Source organism: Ictidomys tridecemlineatus, chromosome 12 (genome assembly GCF_052094955.1).
Source record: "Ictidomys tridecemlineatus isolate mIctTri1 chromosome 12, mIctTri1.hap1, whole genome shotgun sequence".
NCBI lineage: Eukaryota > Metazoa > Chordata > Mammalia > Rodentia > Sciuridae > Ictidomys > Ictidomys tridecemlineatus.
The window spans coordinates 76,806,756-76,832,930 of NC_135488.1; the positions used below are offsets into that span (position 1 = coordinate 76,806,756).

At 35.3% G+C, this 26,175-nt stretch overlaps 1 protein-coding gene across 4 annotated transcripts in view; it reads left to right on the forward strand.

Annotated features, from left to right (window-relative positions):
- Nucleotides 1-7,906: 7,906 nt before the first annotated feature.
- Ccdc88a (coiled-coil and HOOK domain protein 88A) overlaps nt 7,907-26,175 on the forward strand; it is a 134,177-nt gene continuing 115,908 nt past the window's right edge. For 2 of the 4 annotated variants that reach the window (XM_040271362.2, XM_078029160.1), the window contains exons 1-2: nt 7,907-8,816; nt 8,904-9,004. In XM_040271362.2, the coding sequence (XP_040127296.2) occupies nt 8,754-8,816; nt 8,904-9,004 (164 nt within the window). In that variant the 5' untranslated portion in view covers nt 7,907-8,753. The remainder of the gene's footprint in view (nt 8,817-8,903; nt 9,005-26,175) is intronic. The other 2 variants (XM_021724274.3, XM_021724275.3) reach the window with 1 other exon arrangement.

Here is a 26,175-nt window from a genome sequence, read left to right on the forward strand (position 1 = left end):
GAAATGATTCCAGGTGTTAGACATAGCTCTATGCTGCATTGTCCTGTTGTATCTTCTTGCCCCACCTCCACTCTGTTCTTTGTGCCTCAGAGGTTGACTCTACAGATTACATTGTCTGTGGTTTCTTGTTCTCTGCTTCCCCTTAGGTTCAACCAGGCGCTGGCCAGAAATAAAAGTGAGGAATTTCTTCTGTTATGATTATGGCAGTGGCTCCATGCTCTATAAACATAGCTCCTGTCCAGTGGCTTTTTTTTCCATGATATCAGCTCTTTTAGGGTTCCCCAAAATACACTCTCTACCTTTTACCCCTTCAGGCCTACAGTAAAGAATTCTACCTGTTAATTGTTCATGCCAGGTGCTTCACCACCTTCTATTGGTTCATTTAACTCTCCACACCGCTCTAAAGCATTCTTTTATCAAATTCTCCTCATTCAAACACTTTAACTGTGCCCCCTGCTTCTTGCCAGAACTCAAGAAGATTTCCAACAAATAGTCTTCTATCCAGAAGAGAAGTTTTCAATGGTGACTGAAACAATTTAAATTATACCTGATACACTTGAATAATGGAATCCAGCTTCTAAGCAACTTGTGGGCCACTTCTGCAATTCTAAAAAATAACTATACAATATATTGATAGAAAATAACTATACACACACACACACACATATATATATATAAAATTTAATATTTGTAAAGTTAAAAAAAAACATTGGAAAAAAGTCAATCCTGTTTTCTGTTTGATTTGCAGCCAATATATTCAACTAGTTTGGAGATTAACAAACCTGATCCACCATCTTTGATTGTAAATAGACTTTAACTACAACATAGTTTACCTACTTCATTATATTACAGTGGCAGAATTGAGTAGTTGCAACAGAGACATTATGCCCATAGATCCAATTTGGCCTTTATAGAATAAGTTTGCCAACTTTTGAACTAGTTGGTTGAATGATACATTTGTCACTTTTCTTTGACCTCATTTAGAAGCAATCTTCTGTGTATCTTGAATGCTTAACATGTTTAAATATTGTAGTTCAGGAATACTGATCAATGAAGAAAGTGAGAATGTACTGACAAACATAGAACTCATAATCTCAGTTTTTCTCCAAACTTGGAGAATATATTTTATTCTTTATAAGACATGTTAGTCAAATTTCATTTATGATTATGGGAATTGAGTTCTGATGTTTTAAATTTTGTTCACTTGGTAGTTCTACACCATAATAATATGATAATCATTTGTAAAAATGCATTTGGATTATATTTATTGATGAATTCAAATTAAAAAGCATATATCTAAACTTTGATCATTGCTGTATTTTTAATGATCTTATGAGAAAGTTTAATTCATTAAAATACTATGAAAAAATTACAGCAACATATTAACCTCTGAGTAGAATTATACATTGCTCTTTCTATTGGTTTTTTCCTTTAAATTTTATTGATTTTTTCCAGTGATGAAATTGAAACATTACTTGTATAACAAAAACAATTTTTAAAATACAAAACATGATTAGCTCAATGTAACTGAAAATTTTATGTCATTATTTTAGTTTTAGAAACCAAAGACACACTTTAGTTTACAAGAGAAATAGAGTGAAATTGAGTCTGAAAACTCTTCTCAAGCTAGTATTTTAATTTTTAAGTAATTGGCACATATTAATTGAAATAGAGAATAAGAACACTTAATTTGGAACATTTTCAAAATTTCATGTGAATTTTAATTTTTCATCACCACTATATGGCTACTTATCAGTATATATATATATTTTTTGGAGGCGGGTACTGAGGATTGAACTCAGGGGCATTTGACCCCTGAGCCACATTCCCAGCCCTATTTTTGTATTTTATTTAGAGACAGGGTCTTACTGAGTTGCTTAGTGCCTTGTTTTTGCTGAGGATGGCTTTGAACTTGTGATCCTCCTGCCTCAGCCTCCAAAGCTGTTGGGATTATAGGTGTCTGCCACCTCGTCCTGCAGTATATACATTTTTATATGCTTTCTTACTGCTATTCAACAGAAGGAAATAAAACATACAAGTTAGGATATCTTCAGATATCTTAACTTGTATGTTCTCATTCGTAATTTATATTTTTTAAAATATGGGAGCACATCTACATTTTTTTGTGATTTAAAGTATTTACTTGTTTCAACTCATACTTAGTAGCAGAAAGGTATAAATTATTGCCTATGTGGAAATATTCTTACAGATTTATCTTAAAGAGAATGCTAAGTTACAAGTTCAAGGCATGCTCTAAAGATGGTATTGTTATACCCAAGAATATCTATTTGTTTCTTTTATTAGAAGTCTTAATTTTTTTTCAGGCTATATAACTTGTCAGTGATCTTTACCATGGGACTAATGCCCCCTCCCCACAGGGCATATTTATATATTTTATTAATAATCCATCATCTATGCAGACATAGGCTAGGTTCTATATCAACTAGTCATCGCTATGTCTGTCTCTAGGATATAAATGGGTGAATAGTAGAGGTTAGGAATAGGCTTACGATTAGAATAAGAAACTTCCTATTTTCTTACTTTCTAAATGTCTATTTTACAATTTTGTCATTTTCTGCAAATGTCTTTATTTTTTCCTTTATTTATGAGGTTTCCACTTGCTTAATATTGTTTCATCAACAGCATCACATGTAGTAATGAGTCACTGCCTATTGCATAGTTTTGAAGAATTGAAGAAGAAACAATGCAAACACAGAGACTGATTACATGATTGAACAGCCAACCCTGAAAATACTATACCTGGGATTGACCATTAATTTATAAGACTATTTTGTGTCATACTGTGGCTGAATAGTTAAAGAGACAGAGTAGAATCACACTTCCCTAAACAAAGATGAGGAAACTGAAAGTAAGCAAAAACATTATACTTTTAGACCTGTTACAAATCTATAGGCTTTACTCATCTTACTCATCTTATTATTAATTCTTTAGACTATTTTAATGATAGACTATTATTCTTTAGACTATTAGATTTAGACTTTAGATTATTAATTCTTTAGACTATTTTAATGTGCATTCCTAGCATACAGAAAATTAGAAACACTGAATTTAAATGGGGCCATAGGTAGATATATAGTCAGTTACAAAAGAAGATAGAAAAACTATTCCAAGTAAAATAAAATTCAAAACTTAGTTTTTTGGAACTTTTTTCCTTTCTTCTTTTTAATTGGTACTGGTGACTGAAATCAGGAGTGCTTTACCACTGAGCTTCATCCCCAGTCTTTTCTTATTTTATTTTTTTAATTTTGAGCCATTTGTCTCACTAAGTTCCTGAGGCTGGCCTTGAACTTGTGATCTTCCTGCCTCAACCTCCCCAATAGCTAGGATTAAAAGAGGGCACCATTGTGCCAAGCTACCCTAGCACTTCCTAAGAGCCTCTGAATATATCACTATATAAAAGCACAACAGGATTATTTAGATAGTTGTTATGATGTAATTTCTCAAAAATGTCAATTTATATTCAGAACATGCTGTTCAACAAAGGTTAGTCAATTATAACACATTTTCAGAAGATTTCCATCAAAAGGATCCCCAAAAAAGGAAAAAGAGTATCAGTAGTCTCAGGTAGTGAGGATCTGAGGTCTCAGGTTCTGGAAAGGTTGAGGCCAGAATGATCTCTTGAGCCAGTAATTAGAGGTCAGTCTAGGAAGCACAGAGAGATCTCCATGTCTCAAAAATAAATAAGTAAATAAATAAAAATAAATCATAATAAATAAATAAATAACAATTTAAAATAAAAAAAAAACAGTTTGGGTGTTCTGAGAAGAATACCATTGTATGTTGCCTAAGAAATAAAAGATTATATGATGTTTATGTAATCCTCTAAGCTTTTCTCTGGAAAAAAAAATTATGTAGCCTTGAGAAAAAGCTGTCTTGAAGGCTATTTATTTTCTGACCTCAATGTCCCAGGGCAAATTCTTTAGTCCTTCAACAATCTCTAGCTAATGTCTTCTCAAGGTCATTAGTTAATTAGAATAGTTCTCAGAGTTGCTCTGCTATGAGCTCTTGTCTATTGTTAGGAATTTAAACTGGTCTTCATGGTTGAAGGAAGACATTACTCTATTAACTAGATAGATGTGTCCATAATGGTGTCCACTATTGCAAAGCACAATCCTAGACCCAAGGATATAAAATTGAATAAAACAAAATTGTTAAGGAGAAAAGCATGTGGGCAAATACATGCCGATTCACAGCAAGTTACTAAAGGAAGATGGAGATTAGATACTGTGCAGGCAGAGAATGCTTTACAGAGAGCTAACATCCTGAAAGACGAGTAGGAGTTGGTCTGACTAGCAAGCAAGAAAGAGCATAGGGCATTCTGGACAAGGATGGTAGCATGTGTATTATGGTGAATTTGAGCATGGAATTTTATGGTGAATTTGTGATGGTTCACTCTGTTTGGAATACAGAATTAGAGTATTTGAGAATAGCAATTTATACTGGACTGAAAAGAGAACTTTCTCTTTCTGAGTTTTCTTTTTTCTGTCCAGTTGAAATGCAGGACAAAACAATAAGTCCACTGGTCTAAGCAGGTGTCCAGTAGGAAGTAAAACCACTATGCCCATTTTACAGTTGAGGAAACTGATGCTCAGAGAAGTTAAACAACCTTGCATAATTTGGATCACCCCACCCACATTATATTTCTCTTAAAACTATATTGGACATATTGGATAATTAAAACCTTCCATGTTGTCGGGTGAATCTAAAATATTACTCTTTGCATCAAGAGGGCTCTTCTGAAAGTCTGTGACAGAGTGAATTTCTTGATCACATTTTGCAAAGTAGAATCATACAAAATGTTTTCCTTTGTGTCTTTCACTTAGTATAATGCTTTTAGGATTTGTCTATGTTTTAGCATCTCTCTCTCTTAAGTATTTTTTAGTTGTAGATGAACACAATACATTTATTTATTTATGTGGTACTGAGGATCAAACCTGATGCCTCACACATGCTAGGCAAGTGCTCTACCACTGAGCCACAACCCCAGCTCCTGTTGTAGCATCTCTTGCCCTTCATTCCTTACCATTGACAAATAACATTCCATCATATGAATATACTACATTTTATGCAGTCGTTTATCAGTCAATGGACATTTCAGGTGTTTTGACTTGGGGCTATTATAAAAAATGGTGACATTCTACTGTTATATTATACTAGCTTATGAATATGATTAGTCCTGCAAATCTCTGTATTTTAAAATATTTTCCTCAAGGAGCTGTGTTCAGGGTGAAACTATCACTTCTTATGGTACCGATCAAGATAAACACAGGTAGAAGTAGAGATAGGTGCTCTTGGTATATAGGTAGTGTTATATACTGAGAGAATCTTTGTCTAGTGATTTCTAATTGGAACCACAGTCCATCCCAACCATTTAGTTTTGCTTCAGAATAAAGCTGAGTAAATAATTTGAAAACTAACCAGATGGGTATGGTTTTTCCAAAGTCCTTTCCTGTTGCATTTAACATTCTGAGAAAGGATGGATGGAAAATCACTACAAAGAACAAAACAAAAGCACTTTGAATAAATCTTGAGAAATATTTTCCTATGTGAAAGGATAGGAGGCTTTTGAATTTAATCTTACAGGACATTGCAATTCAAGGGCCATTAAATTATTTATAATGTACAGTCCCTCTTTTGCCAGACAGAGAAGTTTCCTGATTGTACTCTTGAGATATTATAAAACATTTCTAAGGCTGCTGTTAAACTAGAGAATTGTGAATTGGTAGATTTTCAAATAAGTTCCTGCAGACTTCAGTCTGGCCTAAAATTTCCTGTTTTTACAATTAACTCCTCATGTTTCTTTGTTGAGTATGTGTGTGTGTATGTGTGTGTGTTGTGTATGTGTAAAACCTAAAGATAGACCAGGAAGCATCTGGGGCCATCTGCTTCTAGAGGGGAATCCAGATTTCTGTGAAGGATGGGATGGGTACTAAATCTAAAATGGATAAACCATGCTACATTAATGTACTACTCCTGGGCTAACCCTTCAGCCGCCATTAACTGAAACATCCTTAACCTGCTGTACTTGTTGTTAATACTTCCTGGGGTTTCCATCTGTGATTGAAGTAAGTTGGTCTGTCCTAGGGTAAACTCCAGAATAAACATAAGTACTTTCATGTTGTCAAGTTTCTATGAGATTATAAAGGAAAATAGACATGTCAAGCACTGGGCTGCTCTTGAAAGTAATGCTTCCTTCTTGGAGCCTCTTCTCCCTCTGTCTGCATTTCCTTTACCAAATATGAATGTGATTAAGAAAGAGTCATCAAGAGTAGAGGAAAAAGATTGCTAGCAACCAGGATGACTCAAGTCTTGTGTACTGGCCAGAGCAATGCAAAGCTGTGCTCTACACCACCAGTGCTACATAAATGCATCCTAATAACTTTTAGAAGGGCATTTATTTCTCTATTTTCAAGACAAGATCTTTTCTGTTACAAGTGAAATGAAGTAGGGGAGGTTACAGGTTAAGTTTTCTCTAAGGATTCCTCATGGAGGGATAGTGATGAAAACATCACCAACAATAATAGAATAGTTGCTTTATAAAAGCTTACTGGTTTCATATGCTTTTATTTATTTATTTGTAGATGGGCACAATATCTTTATTCTTATTTATTAATGTGGTACTGAGGATTCAACCCAGGGCCTCACACCTGCGAGGTTAGAGCTTTACCACTGAGCTACAACCCCAGCCCCTTATCTTCCTTTCACATGAAGAAAGTGAAGACAGAGAGGTTCAGTAATTTGCCTAGGCTTACAAAGCTGGTTAAGTGTTATAATCAGGCAAACTCCAGAATCAGGCTCTCAAATATTTAATTAAATTTAAGAAATTGTGCTGTTTCTTAATTCAGTGTTATGACAAAAACGTTTTTACTGTTTATTTAAAATAGCATATATGTAAATGTGAACACGGCACACATTGTAAAACTATAATAGTATATTTATTTTCTTAAAAAATGTATTTCACATGCCCATTTTATCTCAGGAAAAATTAGGAGAAACATTTGATTTTGCTAGTGGACTGCAAAAATTATTTTGATGGTTTTAGTCATGCATAGAATAGAGATTTATGACAAATATGTAATCTGTTTATTTGTCACCTAACTTGGATGACTTCCAAATGTTTCCTCTTTGTAGCTCTTGATTTTTTTCGGATATTTTTCAATGGCCAAATAGTCACACACACACACACACACACACACACACACACACACACACACACAATGTCTGAATCACGTTTGCTACAGTCAGGGAATACAGCTTTGGTTATTTAAAATCCTACCATATTTCACTGGCAACTTTGAAGAACATTCACGCTTTCTCCGACTAGATTTTTTTTTTTTTCTTAAGAAGGAAAAGGAGAAGAAGAAAAAAGAAAAGAAACAAGAACCAAGTTGTGGCTCAAATGTCTTTGCCTGTTTTTCTAATCCATCTCGCTGGGGAGAAAGCATGCTTAACAGATCAAACTGTCCGAAAAAGGCAGTCTGCATCCCTCATGTTTAAAAAAGAAGGACTGCGTTCTCTTTCCTTCACACATCAAAGGAGGCACTCGAGGAGGAAATAAACCATAATTAGGCATGAGCGAGCGAGCAGACAGACCCCCTTCCTCTGCCTTACCCATCCCCTCCTCCCCGGTGCCCCCCTCCGCCGCCCTAGCAGCCGTCCTAGCAGCCGTCCTGCGCGGGAGCGAGGGGCCGGCCACCGCAGCAGCTGCAGAGACCGCGCGCCCGCGCTCCCGCTCGTTGCCAGAATCTGGGCGGCGGCGGGGCCGGCCCGGGGGCGCGCGCTCGGGGACGCGCTCATGCAGCGGTTTTCTTCTCCCACAATCCAGAGGCAGCGGTGCAGGAGGGGCGGGGAGTCGGCGGAAGGATATCGACGCGGAGGGAGCAGCGCGTTCCCTTTGACGGCGGGCTCGTAAGCGCTGGTCGGGCGGCGAGGAGTGGGTGTGATGCGGCACTGCGGTTCTGAGGCCGTTACTCCGGCTCCTCCAGAGAGGGCGGAGGAGGAGGCAGGAGTGCGGCGGTGATTTTGTGCCCGGGCTTCCCAGAGGCGCACTGAAAAGGCTGGCGGAGCTCAGGCAGCCGGGGGCTTAGGGACACACATTCAAGCCCCCAGCCCCCGGCAGGGGAAGGGGGCTGGAGGCGAGGCGTGAGAGCTTTGGAGGGATGGTGTCTGCTCGGGGGGAAGGGGCGAACCCTGCCTGTCGGTGGTGAGGGGCTGCGGTCAGGGGAGGCTCTGCGGGTCGAAGCGGCTCCATGCCCAGTGGTGGGTGGAACGTGTAGCGCGGAACGCGGCGGTCGAGCCTGGCGGCCTCTCGGACCCCTGACGCGGAATTTCATTTAGCCCACGTTGGGATTAATTCTTCGGGGGCAGTTTCGCCGGTCCGCTTCCTCCAGGAGCTGGGCAACCTTGACGGGCTTTTTGTCTTGCTCCAGCCCCCTTTCCCTTCCTCCTCCTCCAGATGCCTTTTCTCTGCCCCTCCTCGCCCGGTACAGACATTTCCAGCGCAGGCTACCGCTCGTGGGGGTTCTTGAAGGCGCTTCACGGGATTTCGGCTCGTTTCCCTCGGGGGTTTTTGAGGAGGGAGAGTTCCCCCCCCCTCCTCGATGGGATTTTCCTCGCTTGTCGAAATGGACTTTCATTGATTTCTTCTTACTTATTTAACGTTTAGTGGCCAATTCCCTAGGCGTATTTTTGTGGTAGTTCCTTTTTCCCTTTTCGAATACATAATCTGTAAAATGGAGAACGAAATTTTTACTCCCCTTCTGGAGCAGTTCATGACCAGCCCCTTGGTCACTTGGGTAAGTAGGATGTCCTTTATTGCTGTGTTATTTGTGGCTGCAGAGATGGAGGTGGGCGTTTACGTCCTAATGATCCTTCTGTTCTAGGTTAAAACGTTTGGATCCCTGGCTGCAGGAAATGGGACCAACCTGGATGAATATGTGGCTTTGGTGGATGGGGTATTCTTGAACCAGGTCATGCTCCAAATGTAAGTGTTTTTCTTCTTTTTTTAGGTAACTTGTTTTCCTTGAAAAATTACCTGCTGTGAACTTGGAGACTTTATGTTTTAAGCCCTTAATTTGGTTCTTTGGCAGAAAATTCAGGTGGTTTAAGAATTGGATCTTGAAAGAAGTGATAATCATATGTGTCCAGCCCGTTTATCACAGCCCAGTAATTTTACCTGTTAAAATTGTGAAACTTTTACTTTTCTTTCTGCCTTTATTGTCGTTGATTTGTCTTCAGTACTGAAATCCAAACCACATTGTGTTATCTTTGATAATTGGTAAAACAAGAGAGCATCAGAGAGACAGACACAGACACATATGACTCTGGTTCTCCAAGAGAAAAGAAAAAGACTTTACTATGAAGTTATGTGCATTTGGTGCAGAAATGGTGTCTGATCAACCTTTGTGTTCAAGAATAAATGGCTCAAATTTCAAAACATGAAGTAATAACAGATTTCAGAAGATAGAATTTTAAACATCAGTTCTGATTGGTGAGGAGGACTGTTGCTGTAGCAAGCAATTTAAATGCCTATAGTAACTAAGTCTGATTAGATGACTTTTATTGTGTGAATTTTGAGATTGCTTAATATATGGTGAATCATTTAAAGGTATTTTTAAGTGAAATGCAAGTAATTGAAGTCTTGACAACTAGATGATTGAGTAGTCAAATCTTTGTTTTTATGTTTATAATATTGAATTAATAAGCAGCAGTGTGTTTTTGAGATGGGAATTGGATATTGAAAGCCTATCAGTAGCTGATCAGTGAAATAAAACCTCCATTTTTATCATTGTAGGTATTATAGCGTACAGACATACTAAAAACTTCCGCATAGGTTATCAAATTGAATATTACAGTTGCGTCTAGAATTATGTGTAGTTAGCCTTATTTCTCATGAATAGACTCTAAAAGTAGTTTGCAACTTTTGAATTGAATTCTTGTCTTATATTGTGTAAAATTATTACATTTTAAATAAATACTTGTTACTAGAGAATAAATCTATTATTCTGCTGTGATAACTTTACATCTAAAATAACAATTCTGAATTTTATTGAAAATTATTTTTTCTGTTTAGATTTTTGTCTTTAAAGGAGGTTACAAGTCAAATCCATAAATAATTGTTCCAGTGTTAGCTTCTCTAGTGTTCAGAGATTCGTGTGTTTTTCATGTATGTGTTAATCATACAGGGAAGTATTATGTGTTCTTTTTTTGTATAGGCCTCCTAAGAAATACATACATAATCTAAATGTGTGTAAATATTTTTTTCTTTAGAAAGGAAAAAAGAGTAGACATAAATTATTTCCAGCTTAGTATTTTATTTTTAGCAGCTACCCCATGGAATAACTTTTTCTTTGAAATATTATACTATTTCCTGAACAAAATGGTAGAATGATCAAACTGACTATTTTAGGGAACACAGGACAGGAAGGGTAGCCATTATGATAGATACTTAAAACTCTCCCCCTCTGTGTCTTTACTTGATTATTTGTAGGCAGAAAATTTTAATTTGTGTGCTAAAAAATGTATGCTCACAAAAATAGGAAAATATATTAGTTTTCCACTGTAATTTTTTTTTTGCTGATTTTTTTCCCTAAAGAATGTTTAGATTATTTTGAGTCCTAGTAATTAGCTCATTTCCACTTAGAGTACACTTTTATATTTAAGTAAATATGTTTATATATATCCATACGTATGTGTATATATGACATCCGTGTGTGTGTGTGTGTGTGTGTGTGTGTGTGTGTGTGTGTGTTTTTCATTTGTTAATGAAAAATAATGGTGTTCCAAATAGTGGTTGCCAGGTTTTTTTGGAGAGGACTGGTTGCTTTTTAAACCTCAAATCTGCTGCTTTGTTTTCGGTTCCATCTCTCAGGTTCCTTAAAAGTTTTTTTGGTGTCCTAATTCTATTCTGAATGACCTATATAAATTAAAGGAAAAGAAAATTTATAAAAGAGAAGTATGTTTTTGCTTTTCTAAAAATTAATTTTCTAAAATCAGATAAGTACAAAATTTTTAATGACCTTTTATTTCAGTGATAGGGCAAAAAAACAATATATTATTTTAAAAGCTGTGTTATTACATTTTGAAATCTTAGGATTTTTTTTTAAATTAGGATTTTTGATAGGCTATTAAGAAAGTGTCAGTTGAAACTCTCGAACCCAGTAAACTAACCTAAAGGTTAACGTTAGTCTAAATAATTTCTAGAGTCTAAATAATTTCTAGATTACATTTGGTTATAGAATTTGTGAGCAAGAACCATTTGTAAAACTATTTATATATTTATCTTCAGTACCCTGTGCTTGAAGTTTGTTGAGCTTGTTGGATCTGTGGGTTTGTAGTTTTTATCAAATTTGGAAACTTTTCAGCCATTATTTCTTCAAATATGTATATTTATTATATATATTTGTACCTCCTTCCTCCTTTTGGAAGTCTGATTACATGGGCGTTAGATTGCTTGACATTGTCTTAAAGATTACTGATGTTCAATTTTTCTTTTGTCTTTTTCTTTGTTTCACTTTGTATAGTCTATTGTGATGTCTTCAAGTACATTAATCTTTTCTTCTATAATGTTTAATCTGCTCTTTTTAAATTTTTTTTTTAGTTGTGGATGAACACAATATCTTTATTTTCTTTCTTTATTTTAATGCAGTGCTAAGGATCAAACCCAGTGCTAGGCAAGTGCTCTACCACTAAACTACACCCCCAGCCCTTTAATCTGTTCTTAATCCCATCATCTTAATTTTCATTTTGGACATTATTGTTTCATCTTTAGAAATTTAATCATTTATATCTTCCATGTTTTCTTTAGCTTTTTGGACATATGGGAGCTCTACCTGGTCATATCCATGTCTATTAATTATATATGTGTCATTTTCTTGAGTTTTTTTTTTTTTTTAAATATGTCGTTAGTTGTTGATGAACCTTTATTTTACTCATTGGTATGTGGTGCTGAGAATCAAACCCCTTGCCTCACACATGTTTGGCAAGTGCTCTATCACTGAGCCACAACCCAGTCCCTTGAGTTGGTTTTGATTGATATTTCTTCTCATTATGGATTGTATGATTGTATTTTCTTGTTTTTATATGCCTTGTTATTTTTTTATTTGATGCCAGATATTTGAAATTCTACCTTGTTGGTATTGGATATTTTCAGGGTTGGGGGTGGGGTGGCATACTAGGGATTGAACTTAAGGGCACCTGACCAATGAGCCACATCCCCAGCCTCATTTTATATTTTATTTAGAGACAGGGTCTCACAGAGTTGCTTAGCGCCTCGCTTTTGCTGAGGCTGCCTTTGAACTCAGATCTTCCTGTTTTAGTTTCCTGAGCCACTTGGGTTACAGGCCTGTGCCACCTGCCTGACTGGTATTGAATATTTTTTTATTCCATTAAATTAAAAAATCTTGAACTTTGTTTTGGGATGCAGTTACTTGCAAACAATTTTGATCTTTTTGAGACTTGCTTATAAGTCCACTTGTTGTATTTATTATTAAGGCAAAACCCTTCTAAGTACTTTGACTAGTGGGAGCAGGAATTGTTTAGTGTTGTTTCCTCTAATGATAGAATTGGTGATTCTTTCATTATCCTTGGATAGGTTCTTTATATTTATATATATTTAGATATACTTCACAAAGTATATCTAAAGAAACACTTAATACAGGCAGTTGGCTGAGAAATGTTCTTTTTTCCTATGGAATCTTGAGATTTCAAAAGTAGATTGGCGAGGGGGGCTACGGTTGTGGCTCACTGGTAAGTACTCCTCTGAAAACTTGAGAGATACGGTGTTCCTATACAGCTCTTAGGTACTCTACCCTGTGTATTCCAGTTGCCTTGTCTCTAGATTTAATTGTATCTCCTCAATTCAGGGAGACCACTTTGCAATTGCCTAGGTTTCCTCTTGCCTATTCCTTGGCCTGGAAACTTTTTCAAGACGATAAGCTGGAGCAGTTGTTGGACCCAGGCTGTTTCTCATCTAACAGAGATCACTGTCCTTTGTTGCCTGATGTTTAATGTCTTAAAAAATGTTTTGTATATTTTGGCTTACTTTTTCTAGTTGTTTCAGGCAACTGAGTAAATTTGGTCCTTGTTATTCCATCTTAGCCAGAAGTGGAAATCTGTTTATATACTTTTAATTACACTTCTGCTCTGCTCGTCTTATATTACTGCTTTCAGATGTGACATAGACTTTCATTATAGGAGCCTTACTATAGAATTTTTCCATTCAAAGTGTTTATTAAGTACAGGTATATTGATTAATTTAGTGAGTCTGGTGTTGCTGTTTTTGGACCCAGACTCTGATAATGAGGAATTGACTTCTTAACGACATTATTTTCTGATCTTGTCTTACAATTTTGGAAACTGTTCATTGACTTGGGATTCACTGTGTTTAAAGGTGAAACTTGGATTTCATTGAGTAACTCCTGGAGTCAAAGAATCTCTAAGAGCTTGTGACATGGCAGCAGTCATCTTTAACTAATGGGAAAGAAGAAGCTATTTAGAGATGAGGAATGATAGGCCAGCTCTTCTGTATGCTTCAGGGCATTTTCCTACTTTAACCAAATGAAATATTTTTTTTCTTGGCATTCGTTACCAGACATCAGACTTGGTGACAGTCAAGCAGAAATAAATAATATATATTTTTTTCTGTTTGAGAAGTCATACAGTTTTGAACCAATGTTGAATATTTTTTACTATAAGTTTTTAAGGAATTTATGACATATTTAATTTCATAATCCTAAAATTTAAACCTTTGCTACTTATGTTATCTAAGCTGTTGAAAATGTGGATATGTTAGTTTTAAATGTTAGAGTTTTATACTAAGAAAATTTTTAGTAGTGTCAGAACAATATTTAGGATTGCTTTCTGTGATTTAACCTCATTAGGTAGCTGTAGAGATCTTATTTGGAACAGCTGTTTGTGATATACTTGTTATGACTTTTTTTTCTCTTTTAGAATCTTGAATTTGAAGGAACTTTATCATCTATTGTGAAAATTCCTTTTTATTAAAAATTTTATTAATTGATTGATGCTTGTAGTGCTGGGGATCAAACCAAGAGCCTTACATGGGTTAGATAAGTGCACCAGCACTGAGCTACATTCCCGTCTTAAAAATCCCTTTTTAATTAAAGCCCTGACAATTGATCATGCAACTTCTGTTTAGGTATTTCCTGAGAATCAACTTCATAAAGTATATCTAAAGAAACACTTAATACAGGCAGTTGGCTGAGAAATGTTCTTTTTTCCTATCAAATCTTGAGATTTCAAAAATAGATTAAGGGAGGCTGAGATTATGGCTCAGTGGCAGAGTGCTTGCCTAGCATGTGAGGCACGGGGTTTGATTCTCAGCATTGCATATAAATAAATAAAAAATAAAGATCCATCAACAACTACAAATATAAAAATAAAAAAAATGCCTTAAAAAAGTAGATTGGGCTAATGTTATGAGTCTAATAACCATCAAATGACATAAAATATGTAGGCTGTTTTACCAGGTATGACATTGACTTTGAATTTCGGTACTGTTCTCAGTTTTTCTCAATGGGACTCATAGTTTATATTCAGTTTTGTTTCACTTCTTTAAAAACTTGTTGTCTTGATCCATAATCACAAGAAGTTTTCTAAAACACACATTTTTACCATGTCACTCTTCTCTTTAAAATGATCTGTATCTTTCATTGTCTTCAGAATAAACACATTGTTTAAGCATCTAGAATTCTTTGTGATATGGATGCCAGGTTCTTTAATTTAGTACCACTCTTCATTGAATGGTCTAATATCCAGCAAATTTGTAATCCCAAAGACACTGTATTCTCCTATGTTTCTGTGCCATTCTGTACACTCTTTCCTCCCTTAGAACACTTATATCTCCTCACTGTTGCTTTCTTTAACTGACTTCTACTTACCTTCACTCCTCCTTTGCCGTTCCCTGGCTCCTGCTAGCCTATGTATTCCTTGTGCCTCTATAGGATGTTGCATATGCTTTGATTATAGCATTTATGTCACTGTATTACAATTCTTGGTTTGCTTCACTCCACTGACTTAGCATGTGAGTTTTTGAAGTTAGGGATTGTATCTTTCATCTGTGTTCCTAGCACAGTGCATGAAATGAATTTGGACAGACTCTGGTTCAGTTGTAGCTATGCTGCTTATTAGTGTGTGAACTTAAGTAATTTGCTTTAATATCTCCAAAGTTCACTTCCTGCATTATAATGGGAGATAATGTTTCCTTCAGAAGCAAGAAGGATTGGACATAATCTTAAGGCCAGGATAGTATCTGTTTTCTCACTTGTTGACCACTGTATCTCCGGTGCTGGTTACTGTCATTAATTCTCCTTTGCTACATCATACCTACATATTTACTTGTTTCACAGTTTAGTTTTGTATGATCTGACTTGGTGTCACCTCTTTAGAAAGCTATGTAACTTCTCAATTTCTTCATTTATAAACGGGGGGTAAAATGAATCACAGGATTATTGTGAGAGTCAAATAAAATAATTTGTGCACAGTGTTTAGCATATGGTAAGTGTTTAATAAATGTTAACTCTTGATATCTTCTTTAAAATTTTTAAGTTATAAGTGAACACAATATCTTTATTTTATTTTTTTGTGTGCTGCTGAGAATCGAACCCAGTGCCTTGTAGATGAACACAACATCTTTGTTTTATTTATTTTTTTTATGAGGTGCTGAGGATCAAACCCCATTATCTCACGCATGTGAAACAAGTACCCAACCACTGAGCTACAACACCAGCCCTGTTTTGTTTTTATTATTATTTATATAATATTTTCCTTCTAGATGCCCTCTCTCCTTTCTTTGCTAAGCATATTTCTACTTATCCTTTAACATTCTGTAAAGTTTCTTGGTAAAGCTAATTGCTTTCTTTGCTATGATTCTGTAGAGAGTAGCTGCCGCCGCTCTAGATTTTTGTTAGCATTTTTGTGTAATGATTTGTAACTTGTTGTATATACTATCAGTACTTAACATAGGATCTAGCATGCTGTAAGTTTTCAGTAAATGTTGAGGAATAAATAAAGACATTATAATTTTATAAATTTTCAAAATTTTGGAAATATGCTCTTGTTTAGTATTCTAGAATTTAGTTTTACTTTTTAGTTTGTCTTCCATTTTCCCCTTTTCTTTTGTTCTTTCCCTGTATTCTTATTTGTTTCAATTACCTTTATTGGACATTTTTCCTCCTGTTATGTCTCCATTAATGGGAGGTGAGAATGACAGGTCATGGTCTATCATTTTTATTTTAGTTTCCAGTAATTTTTCTGATGTTGAAATGTCCCGAATGTTGAGATTTTTGTACATTGCCTTATTTTGTACTGAAGATCTATCCATAGTGATTGCCTAATTCTCATTATAACTCATATCTAGTTAAACTATAGAAATTATGAGAACCTGGAGAAGAACAAATGAGTTCATTGCTACATATGGATATGTATAAATTTTTTAACTGAAAGTTCCCTTTATAACATGTATTAATTATGAGAAACTAGTTCTCACAGTATAGATAGAAAGTAAGACTAATTTTATAATTATATTCTTTTAAAAGGACCCCAGGATCCATGAAAGAGTTTGATATCACTCTAGGCATAAAGTTTTGATATTTGGATATAATATTTGAGATTTTACTTGATATTGAGATATTTGTACCTCAATTTGATCATTAGTGAACTTGCTGTTTTTAGAGACAGTGTGGTATAAAAATAAAAAATATGGACTTGAGAGTTTAAGCCTTGGATCAGTCATGTAATGTAGTATTTAACCCATTATTGAAATTGAGATTTAACCTGAAATTATTCTCTTTATTCCTGATTTTATTCCTATGCTTTCTTAGTACTATTTTGCTAGGTCAATAAATAACAGAACTAGGTTGATGAGCCAGGCATTGGGGCACACACCTGTAGTCCCAGCAACTCAGGAGGCTGAGATAGGTGAATCGTGAGTTTGTAAGTTTGAGCATAGCCTGGGCAACTTAGCAAGACATGTCTCAAAAAAGGTGATGATGGGGGACTTAGTTCAGAGGTAGACCACTGGCCTACTCTGTATGAAGCCTTGGGTCTGGTCTCCAACCCACTAAAAGAAACAAGAACAAAACCCCAAAAAACTAGGTTGATGAAACTCATCAACTTTGAGTGAAAGAAGGCCTGCTTCTAATATTTGTTGAACCCAGGGAAAATGTTTTGTTACAATAGGCCTAAATATTTAAAGATTATCAACCAAACTAATAAGTTCTTAGGCATGTTATGGTCTTTTATCTTAATAAATGTATCTTAATAATGGCTTAAAAGGAAGCGTTCAAATTTAAAATTTAGAATTTATAAACTCACAGCAGAATGTGTTGGAGCTACTCTCCTCCCATCACCCTTGGCTCTTTCTGTCACCATAAAGATGTCTCATGCATAGGCATGTCAATACTCTGCATGCATGTCTAGAATCCAAGCTTTACACTCCTTGTTCCAGACAGCTTCCCCTTGGCCCAAGGGTGTACACATCTGCAGTGCAGTTCATCCTCAAAACAAATCTGTTAAAAATTGGGTTAGAGGTAATCGGGCAAGATATTCCAGAGTTCTAGGTACCTGGAATGTTATTTGAAAAGAAGAGTTGATGATGTATAGGTACATCCTTCTGTATACGTGGACTCCTTTCCTAGTGGAAGTTTGTGGTGCGGGAGGGCCACAGTAGGACTCAGCAGAGATCTTTTTTATAGGATATGAATACAATACTCAGGGATGAAGGAGTTAGTCATCAAAGATCATTTCATTCATTGGATAGTTTCTGAGCGCTTACTATATAAAAAACTGTCTGCTAGGTGCTAGAATATGCTTTGTCCACTAGTAAGGGGGATGAGCATGTAAGCATTAGAGTATGCTACATAATGAAATTGTGATTAATACAGTGCTGGTACAAAGAGGAAAATGATGATTTACATGGAGGAAAGACTTCTTGGAGAAAGTAGCATTTGAACTGGATATAAAAGTTAACTAAGAGTAATTGGGCTGAGCAGGAGTTCTAAATACTGGGGGGAGTGGAAGGAAAGACATTTTAGGCAAAGACAGTAGCAAGAAAGGGGCATAAAGATATGAATAAAATGGTGGATCAGGAAGTTTTGAGGAAAGTGGAAGAATTTTGCAAGACTATTATAGGAGGGAATCACAAAGGGAGTTAGTTAAAGATGAATACAAGTATAGTCATGCAGGGTTGATGGCTTATTTGAAATTTGGAAACCACACATTTGTAGAGGAGCCAGTCATCATGGTTGGGTAAACCAGTAATGCTTAGCTATTCAGAAACTGACAAAAAGGAAAAGTCTGTAGAATTTATTCAGAATGGGAGATTGATAAGAAAGTATGGGATGAGAGAAAAAAAACATAGTAGAGATTCTTAAGTGAATAATTGAGGTCTCAGGTGACTAGCATATAAACATTAAAGTGAGGGGAAAAAGCAGATGTCTTCAGGAAGAGGATGATAGACCAGAGGTTGCAAGAATTGTGCAGGAAGAGTATGTTTTAGAAGAAAAGAAGTGAGAGAGGGTGGAAAGAATATGAAGATGAATTCAGAGGGTACTTAATAGAATTTGAGATTTTGGATTTTGCAGTTCTGAATAGTGATTTAGAGCCAAGATGACCAATGTGTAAAGGTGGATAAAATGAACTTAGAGGAAAATAATTAAAGTTGAGAAGGAACTTCCTTCCTTATTCTTGAAGCTTTGATTTTTTAATTGCTGCTAGTAGTAGAAATGAGGGTTAATTCAGAAATTAAAATAGAAGACAAGGCAGTAAATAGTTAATTTTAACAATGTTTTAACTAAAGAATAATAGTGGGAAGGCAAAAAACTGATAACTGTTTATAACTTTATTTATTATTATTTAATTATTATTATCATTTTGGTACCAGGGATTGAATTTAGGGGTGCTTAATCACTGAGCCACATCCTCAGCCCCCCTTCCTTTAAAAATATTTTTTTAGTTGTAGATGATCATAATATCTTTATTTTATTTATTTTTATGTGATGCTGAGGATTGAATCCAGTGCCTCACACATGCTAGGCAAGCACTCCACCACTGAGCCACAACTCCAGCCCCTCCCCAGCCCTTTTTTATATTTTATTTTGAGACAGAGTTTCACTTAGTTGTTTAGGGCCTCAGTAAGTTGTTGAGGTTGGCTTTGAACTTGCAGTCCTCCTGCCTCAGTCTCTTGAACCTCTGGGATTACAGGTTTGTGCCACCATGCCCCTCTGTTTATAACTTTATATAAATATAATCTTTGTATTAAAATGAAAAAAAATTAAATGATATATTCTTTTTTTTTTTTTTGGTGCTGGGGATTGAACCCTACTAGGGCCTTGTGCATGCAAGGCAAGCACTCTACCAACTGAGCTATATCCCCAGCCCTAAATAACATATTCTTAATGTGACCTAGTTTCTAGTGAAGACTAGGACAAGAAATTGAACTTGACATTATCATTGACTGCATAACTATTTTCTTTCTCTGGGTGGTGAAGGAGCAAGAAAGATGCTTTAGTTTTAAGTATTGAGTGTTAGTCCTTGATTAAAACCTTGGTAATTATAAACTAGTGAAGGATAAGAAGTTATAGAGAAAACCTAATGGAGACAATACCCTAATACATCTTTACCAACACTGCTTAAAAAGGGTGAACTATAGTAAAATTCCAGTTAACTGAAAATGTTCAGGGAAAATGGGGTGTTGGGTTTTCCCATATTGAGAGTTAACTTAATTTTTCCAGCTCTTTGTTTAAAATCTTTACAAATGAATTAGATTATATTTATGCTGTTGTAAATAGAATATACATGTAATAATTCAAAATCTCCTTTTTTTTAAACTTATGTTAGTGTTAAATATTGAATATATATCCTAAGACAAATGAATCCAAAGATGAATGAATCCAAAGTGTGAATTTGAAGACAAATCTCTTAGTTTGGGATTTCCCCTCCTCTTTTTCTTTAGTTTGTATAGATTTAAAGGTTTCTTTTGAGAGAGGGCTGGGGTGGGGGGAGTGTTAATTAGTTAATGGGAGTAGAATAGGGAACTGTGAGGTTTACAAAAGTTATTTTGACCTTTGGAAACCATGGATAGTCATGGAAACCTGTATATGGAGGAATTTCGATTTAATTTAAATCTTAAAGAACGATTGTACTTTGGTACATGAAGATAAGGAGAGGAAGATATTTTAGGCTAGGGAAGCAGCTATAGGAAAAAGCTTAGTGTATGTATAATTTTAGAGATGGTGAGGAGATTAGCTTATTAGAGGATTCAAGTTGGGGAATAGCAGAGTATAAATTCACATAGGCAAAGTACACCAGATTATGAGAAATTTGGAGATTAACTGGTATAATTTAGAAAGTATATGGTAGGCAATGGAGAACCACTTAAAATTCCTTATTACGTGATTAAAACATTAGATTGATATGGAATTAATTTGCTCATCTAATTTTTATTGAGCCTCTACTATGTACACTATTGTGAGACTGAGAGTACATCAGTGAATCAGTGCAACTTGAATGTAGGGGTGTTTGAAGCAAGGGGGAGTGTATTAGGGTTCCCTGAAGGAAAAGAACCAACAGAAGAAAACACACATATACACACATAATTATAAAAGAAGATTTATTAGATTCTTTTACGTCATCTGAAAATGGATAGTCCCAAAAGGCCATCTGCTAGCTGGAGACCTAGAGGAACTAGTAGCTGCTCAGTTCAAGAAGCTGGAAGCCTAAAAACAGGAAGGACCAATGATGTATCCCTAGTCTGAAATTGAAGGCCTGGAAACTCTGTGGAAAATTGCTGTTAGGAGTCCACATTGGAGGAGTATAGAAGCTGGAGTCTGATGTCTTTGGATGATGCCATCAGCAATAGACATACTCTCTAAAGAAGAGTTGAGTGTGCATCCTCAGCAGTTTTTTCCTTTTTTCTGCTTTTTGTTCCATCCCAGATCCTAGCCTTTTGGACAGTACTGCTCACATTCGGAGCAGGTGTCTCCCCTCACTTTGCTGTTGCACATGTTGATTATCTCTGAAAACATGGTCATATATACCCCCATAAGTCTCCTAATCCTAGACATTTCCTTGACATCTCAGTCCTGTCAATTAGACAATGCAGATTAATCATCATAGCGGGGAATAGAAAGGAGCAAGTTAAAAGGGATGAGTGGGCAATGATAGATGACATCTGAGTTTATGGTGGTCAGGTCCTAGATCAGGTTGAGCGGTTATTGGAGAAGGAGCAAATTCAAGAACTGTTTCAAAAGAATTGATAGTATTTTAGATGCAGTGTATGAAAGACAGGGAAGAATGAAACATGATGCTAAGGTTAAAACTGAGCCAGTGCACTCTGGCACATGCCTGTAATCCCAGCGGCTTGGGACACTGAGGCAGGAGGATCATGAGTTCAAAGCCAGCCTCAGCAAAGGTGAGGCACTAAGCAACTCAGTGAGACCCTGTCTGTAAATAAAATACAAAATAGAACTAGGGATGTGGCTTAGTGGTCGGATGCCCCTGAATTCAATCCTTGGTCCCCCCCCCAAAAAAAAGAAACTGAGCAGACAGATTATATTTTAAAATATGTATTTATAGGAAAAATGAGATTTGGATACTTAATTTTACATAATATATATATATTTTTTCTTTATTTACAACTAAAACCATTTAAATGTATGAAACAGCAATATGTTTTGACAGTGACATCTAATTTTGTGTGAGAACATTTCAATAGCAGTATATTTGTGCTCTTGTTTAAATTTTGTTTTAGAAAGTGCATATTTCATTTTCAAATTTATTTAGTAGTAGTTTAGGGATGTATTACTATGATTCTTTTGGGCCATTGGAATGCTTGGACAACTACATTTATAGGCTATAACTTATCTGGGAGACTTAATTCTCTGGAAAGTAATTTGCATTTTAATTACTCAGAATTAGTGATCTTATTAATGTTATTTCTATTAATTGTGAATATTCAGAGTTTCATCTGAGCTAATGCTGTCTTCAATAAACTTTTGTTATTCATTGTGTCTTTAAGAAACTTTTGTTATTTGAGAGTATTCAAATAATTACTCCTTTCCATGTTATTCTATAAACATTACTTGTATTGAATTGTATTCTGGAAGAAATTCCTTTCTTATTTGCATGATTTTACAGAGTGTTTTTTTTTTCTTAATTGTGCAATGTAGAAATTTATTTCAAGTAGTTAATGTTAAAAAAACTTTTTTTTTTTTTTTGCTACTGAGGATTGAACTCAGGGACACTCAACCACTGAACCACATCTCCAGCACTGTTTTGTATTTTATTTAGAGACAGAGTCTCACCAAGTTGCTTAGTGCCTTGCCATTCATTGCTAAGGCTGGCTTTGGACCTTTGATCCAAAAACTTTTTTTTAATGTCCAGTATTTATTGTTTATATTTTTCTTTTGAATATTCCATTATCCTCAGTTTTGCTATTCATGGCTATTTTCAAAATATTCTTAAATCTTAGGTCATTTATTGTTTCATCTTTTAAATATTAGTGACCCATTTAATAAATTGGAAGTCCCTGAGGTGGATGTGGTGGCACATACCTGTAGTTCAAGGCCAGGTTGGGCAATTTAGTGAGACCCTGTCTCAAAAAACAAGGGCTGAAGATGTATCTTAGTGGTAGAACACTCTGGGATCTATCCCCAGTACCAACAGATACATAGATGGATGAATGGATGGACAGAGAGAGATAGACAGGCAGACAGATAAATACACACACGTACACTTAAATCCCCAAACAGCTTACTTTTTTCTTGGGCCACTGTAGGTCATGTTGCAAATTTCTATTAATAATTCCATACCTTTTTATATGTGTACTTTTTCTCTAACTTGATTAACTTGATGATTTTTTTTTTTTTTTTTGGTAGTGCTGGGTATAGAACCCAGGGCTTGTGCATGTTAGCCAAGCACACTGCTACTGATTTTTTGTAGATCACATTTGTTTTCAGTGTTACACTTGTTAGATATGGCTCTCTTTTTCTCTTCTAGTTTACTTTTTATTATATTATTTTTTATTATCTTTAGCAGTACATTTATAATAGATACCTGTTAACTTGCCTTTAATTCATGGTTTTATAATGTGGTTAGCAATGATGCTTTTGGAGCACTTTCTGGTACACTGAAAAATACAAACCAATATTGTTGTAATCGTGTTATACTCTTAATGGGAATCCATTTTCTTAGAGTTGTCCTTTGTGGGAACTTTAAAAAAATTGTAGATGGACAGAATGTCTTTATTTTATTTGTTTTATTTTTATGTAATGCTGAGGATTGAACTCAGTGCCTCAAACTAGGCAAGCGCTCTGCCACTGAGCTACAGCCCCAGCCTGGGAACTTTTTCAATATTAGGGAAATTGATGATGAAAAACAATTTCTTACCTAATTTAAAAACTGGTTGACAGTTTCTGTGTCTTTATATATATTTTAGTTTGTTGATTAGAAGAGATTATACTTTGGAAAAAGTTTTTAAAGATTTTCTTCATTTTAGAGGTGAACTGTTGAAATTACCAAGCGAGGGAGTTTAGGTTAAGTATTTGTATCCTATTGAGTTAGTAGTATAGAAGTGAAAGCAATAGTAATTAAGAAGTGTGTTACTGATAGAGGAAATGCCTAACTTTGCATCAGCCCACTTCAACATTTCTTGAGTCTCTAGGGCTGACTATATTTGAACAGATACTGCCCTAGAATACTGCTTTTTTTTTTAAAGGGGAGGGAAAAAAAAAACAACTCTGTAACCCTATCTTAAGGTTTAATAAGGATAACAGGTAAAGACTCTGTCACAGCACAGCTACATCAAAATTCATAGCAGCTCAGTTCACAGTAGCCAACCTAGGTGCCCTTTAATAGGTGAATGGATAAAGAAAATGTGGTACATATGCACAATGGATTATTACTCAGCCATAAAGAAAAATGAAATTATGGCATTTGATGGTAAATGGATGGAACTGGAGGCTGTCATGGTAAGTGAAATAAGCCAATCCCAAAAAACCAAAGGCCAGATGTTTTCTCTGATATGCAGATGCTGACTCACACTAGGTGGGGTTGGGTAGGAAAGTGGAGGCTCATTGGATTGGATGGGGAGAACAGAGATAGGGAAGGGGGATGAGAATGGGAAAGACAGTAGAATGAATTGAACATAACTTTCTTATGTTCCTATATTAATATATGACCAGTGTTAACTCCATATCATGTATAACATAAGAATGGGAAGTTATACTCCATGTATGTTTGATATGTCAAAAATATATTCTACTGTCATGTATAACTAAAAAGAACAAATAAAAAAATTCTGTCACAGATCAGTGCTACTCACTTGTCCCATAAACAGTCTTTTTTCATTTTAGTTACTAGTCATGTGGTTAACCACATCACTTTATGAAGGCACCAGTTAACCTAATACTAAGTCCTTAGGTCTCCATTACCAAGGTCAGAAATTGATTTGCCTAATTCAGTGGTTCTCAAAGTGAGATCCATAGACTTCTGCAACCCCAGAGACACTTTGAAGGTTGTCTATCAGGTCAGAATACTTTTCATAAAAATATTAATGTTATTTGCCTTTTTTGCCTGTGTTGATAAAGCACTGATGGTACAAAAGTAAAGGTGGCTAAAACTGCTGGCTCCTTGGCATGATCAAGGAGTTGCACCAGATTGGTATTGATCATTATTGTATTCTGCATACTGTGCATTTGTAGTTTAAAAAAGTAAAAATTTAAAAATCCAGTTGATTTAAAAATGTCTTTGATGAAATAGTAAAGATTGCTTTATTGTTTTGATCCTTGACTACACATTTTTTTTAACATTCTGTGGAACAAAATGGGAGGAGTACATAAAACACTTCCATTGCATAATGAAGTATGATTAGCTCAAGGAAATATGTGTGAGTTTTGAGTTGCAAGGTGAACAAATCTTTGTTTTGTGAAGAACTATTTTTATTTGAAAGAACACTGACAAAATTCAAACTTGAGTATAGAGCAGATGTTTTATCAAAAAAATTAAAGTGAGCCTGTAAACAACTGATTATATTCTCAATAATAAAATCTGAATTATGGAAACATAAGCTTGTCAGTTTCTAAGTATTTAAAGACTTTTCTGATGAGGTCAGAGGTGATAGTGATTTTTTAAAATTCTGAATAAAATATGCTAATATTTGGAAGATCTTTATTATAAACTCAGAGAACCAATATTTTCAAAATGACTAGTGTAAGATGTTAAGAAATCCACATTCATCCGTTCAACATGCCAAATAGACCATCGGTTTTTAATGTCAGAGTAAGGAAAGTTGAACAATATGGTTTCACAGTTTACCTTGAAACCAGGTACTTCTCACTGAATTTTTGTAGTGTCAGAGAAGAATACTGAGCCTCAACCCTAGCCCTTTTTCATTCTATTTACTTATTTATTTGTTAAGTACTTTTTTTTTTAGTTGTAGGTGGACACAGTATCTTTATTTATTTATTTTTATGTGGTTCTGAGGATCAAATCCAGTGCCTCACAAGTGTCAGACAAATGCTTTTCCACTGAGCCACAAGCCCAGCCCCTTTTTTATTTTTGATTTTAAAACAGGGTTTCACTAACATTGCTTAGGGCCTTACTGAGTTACTAAGGCTCGCCTTGAACTTTTGATCCTCCTGCCTCAACCTTCTGAGTCCCTGGGATTACAAGCATGCACCACCACACCTGGCTAAACTATTAAAGAGATTTAGGAAGATAAAAAAAAGTTACTTCCACTGATATTTTTTCTGTTTTGGAAAAGATATATTTCATAAATATACTCTTTGTGATAGTAAGTAAATATTTTTAGATGAATTAATAAAGTTAAATTTTTTAATACAGTAAATATAATAAGCAAATTTCTGTAGATTTGGGGGTCTTTAATAATTTTAAACAGTGGGAAAGGATTTTGAAACCGAAAAGTTAGAATACGAATAGATTAATATTTGAAGGGTTCATGTTTACCCATTCTGTAGGAAATAAAGGGTAGGCCTTCAGCCATCTTCTCCAGTTTAGATAAAACCAAAGTTACATGTATGTAGTATTGGATTTTAATAAGTTTTCTGTGCATTTGCAATTTTTAAATAAAGCTTTACTTCTTTTATTAAATTAGTGAATACTTGGTAGGCTATTAGC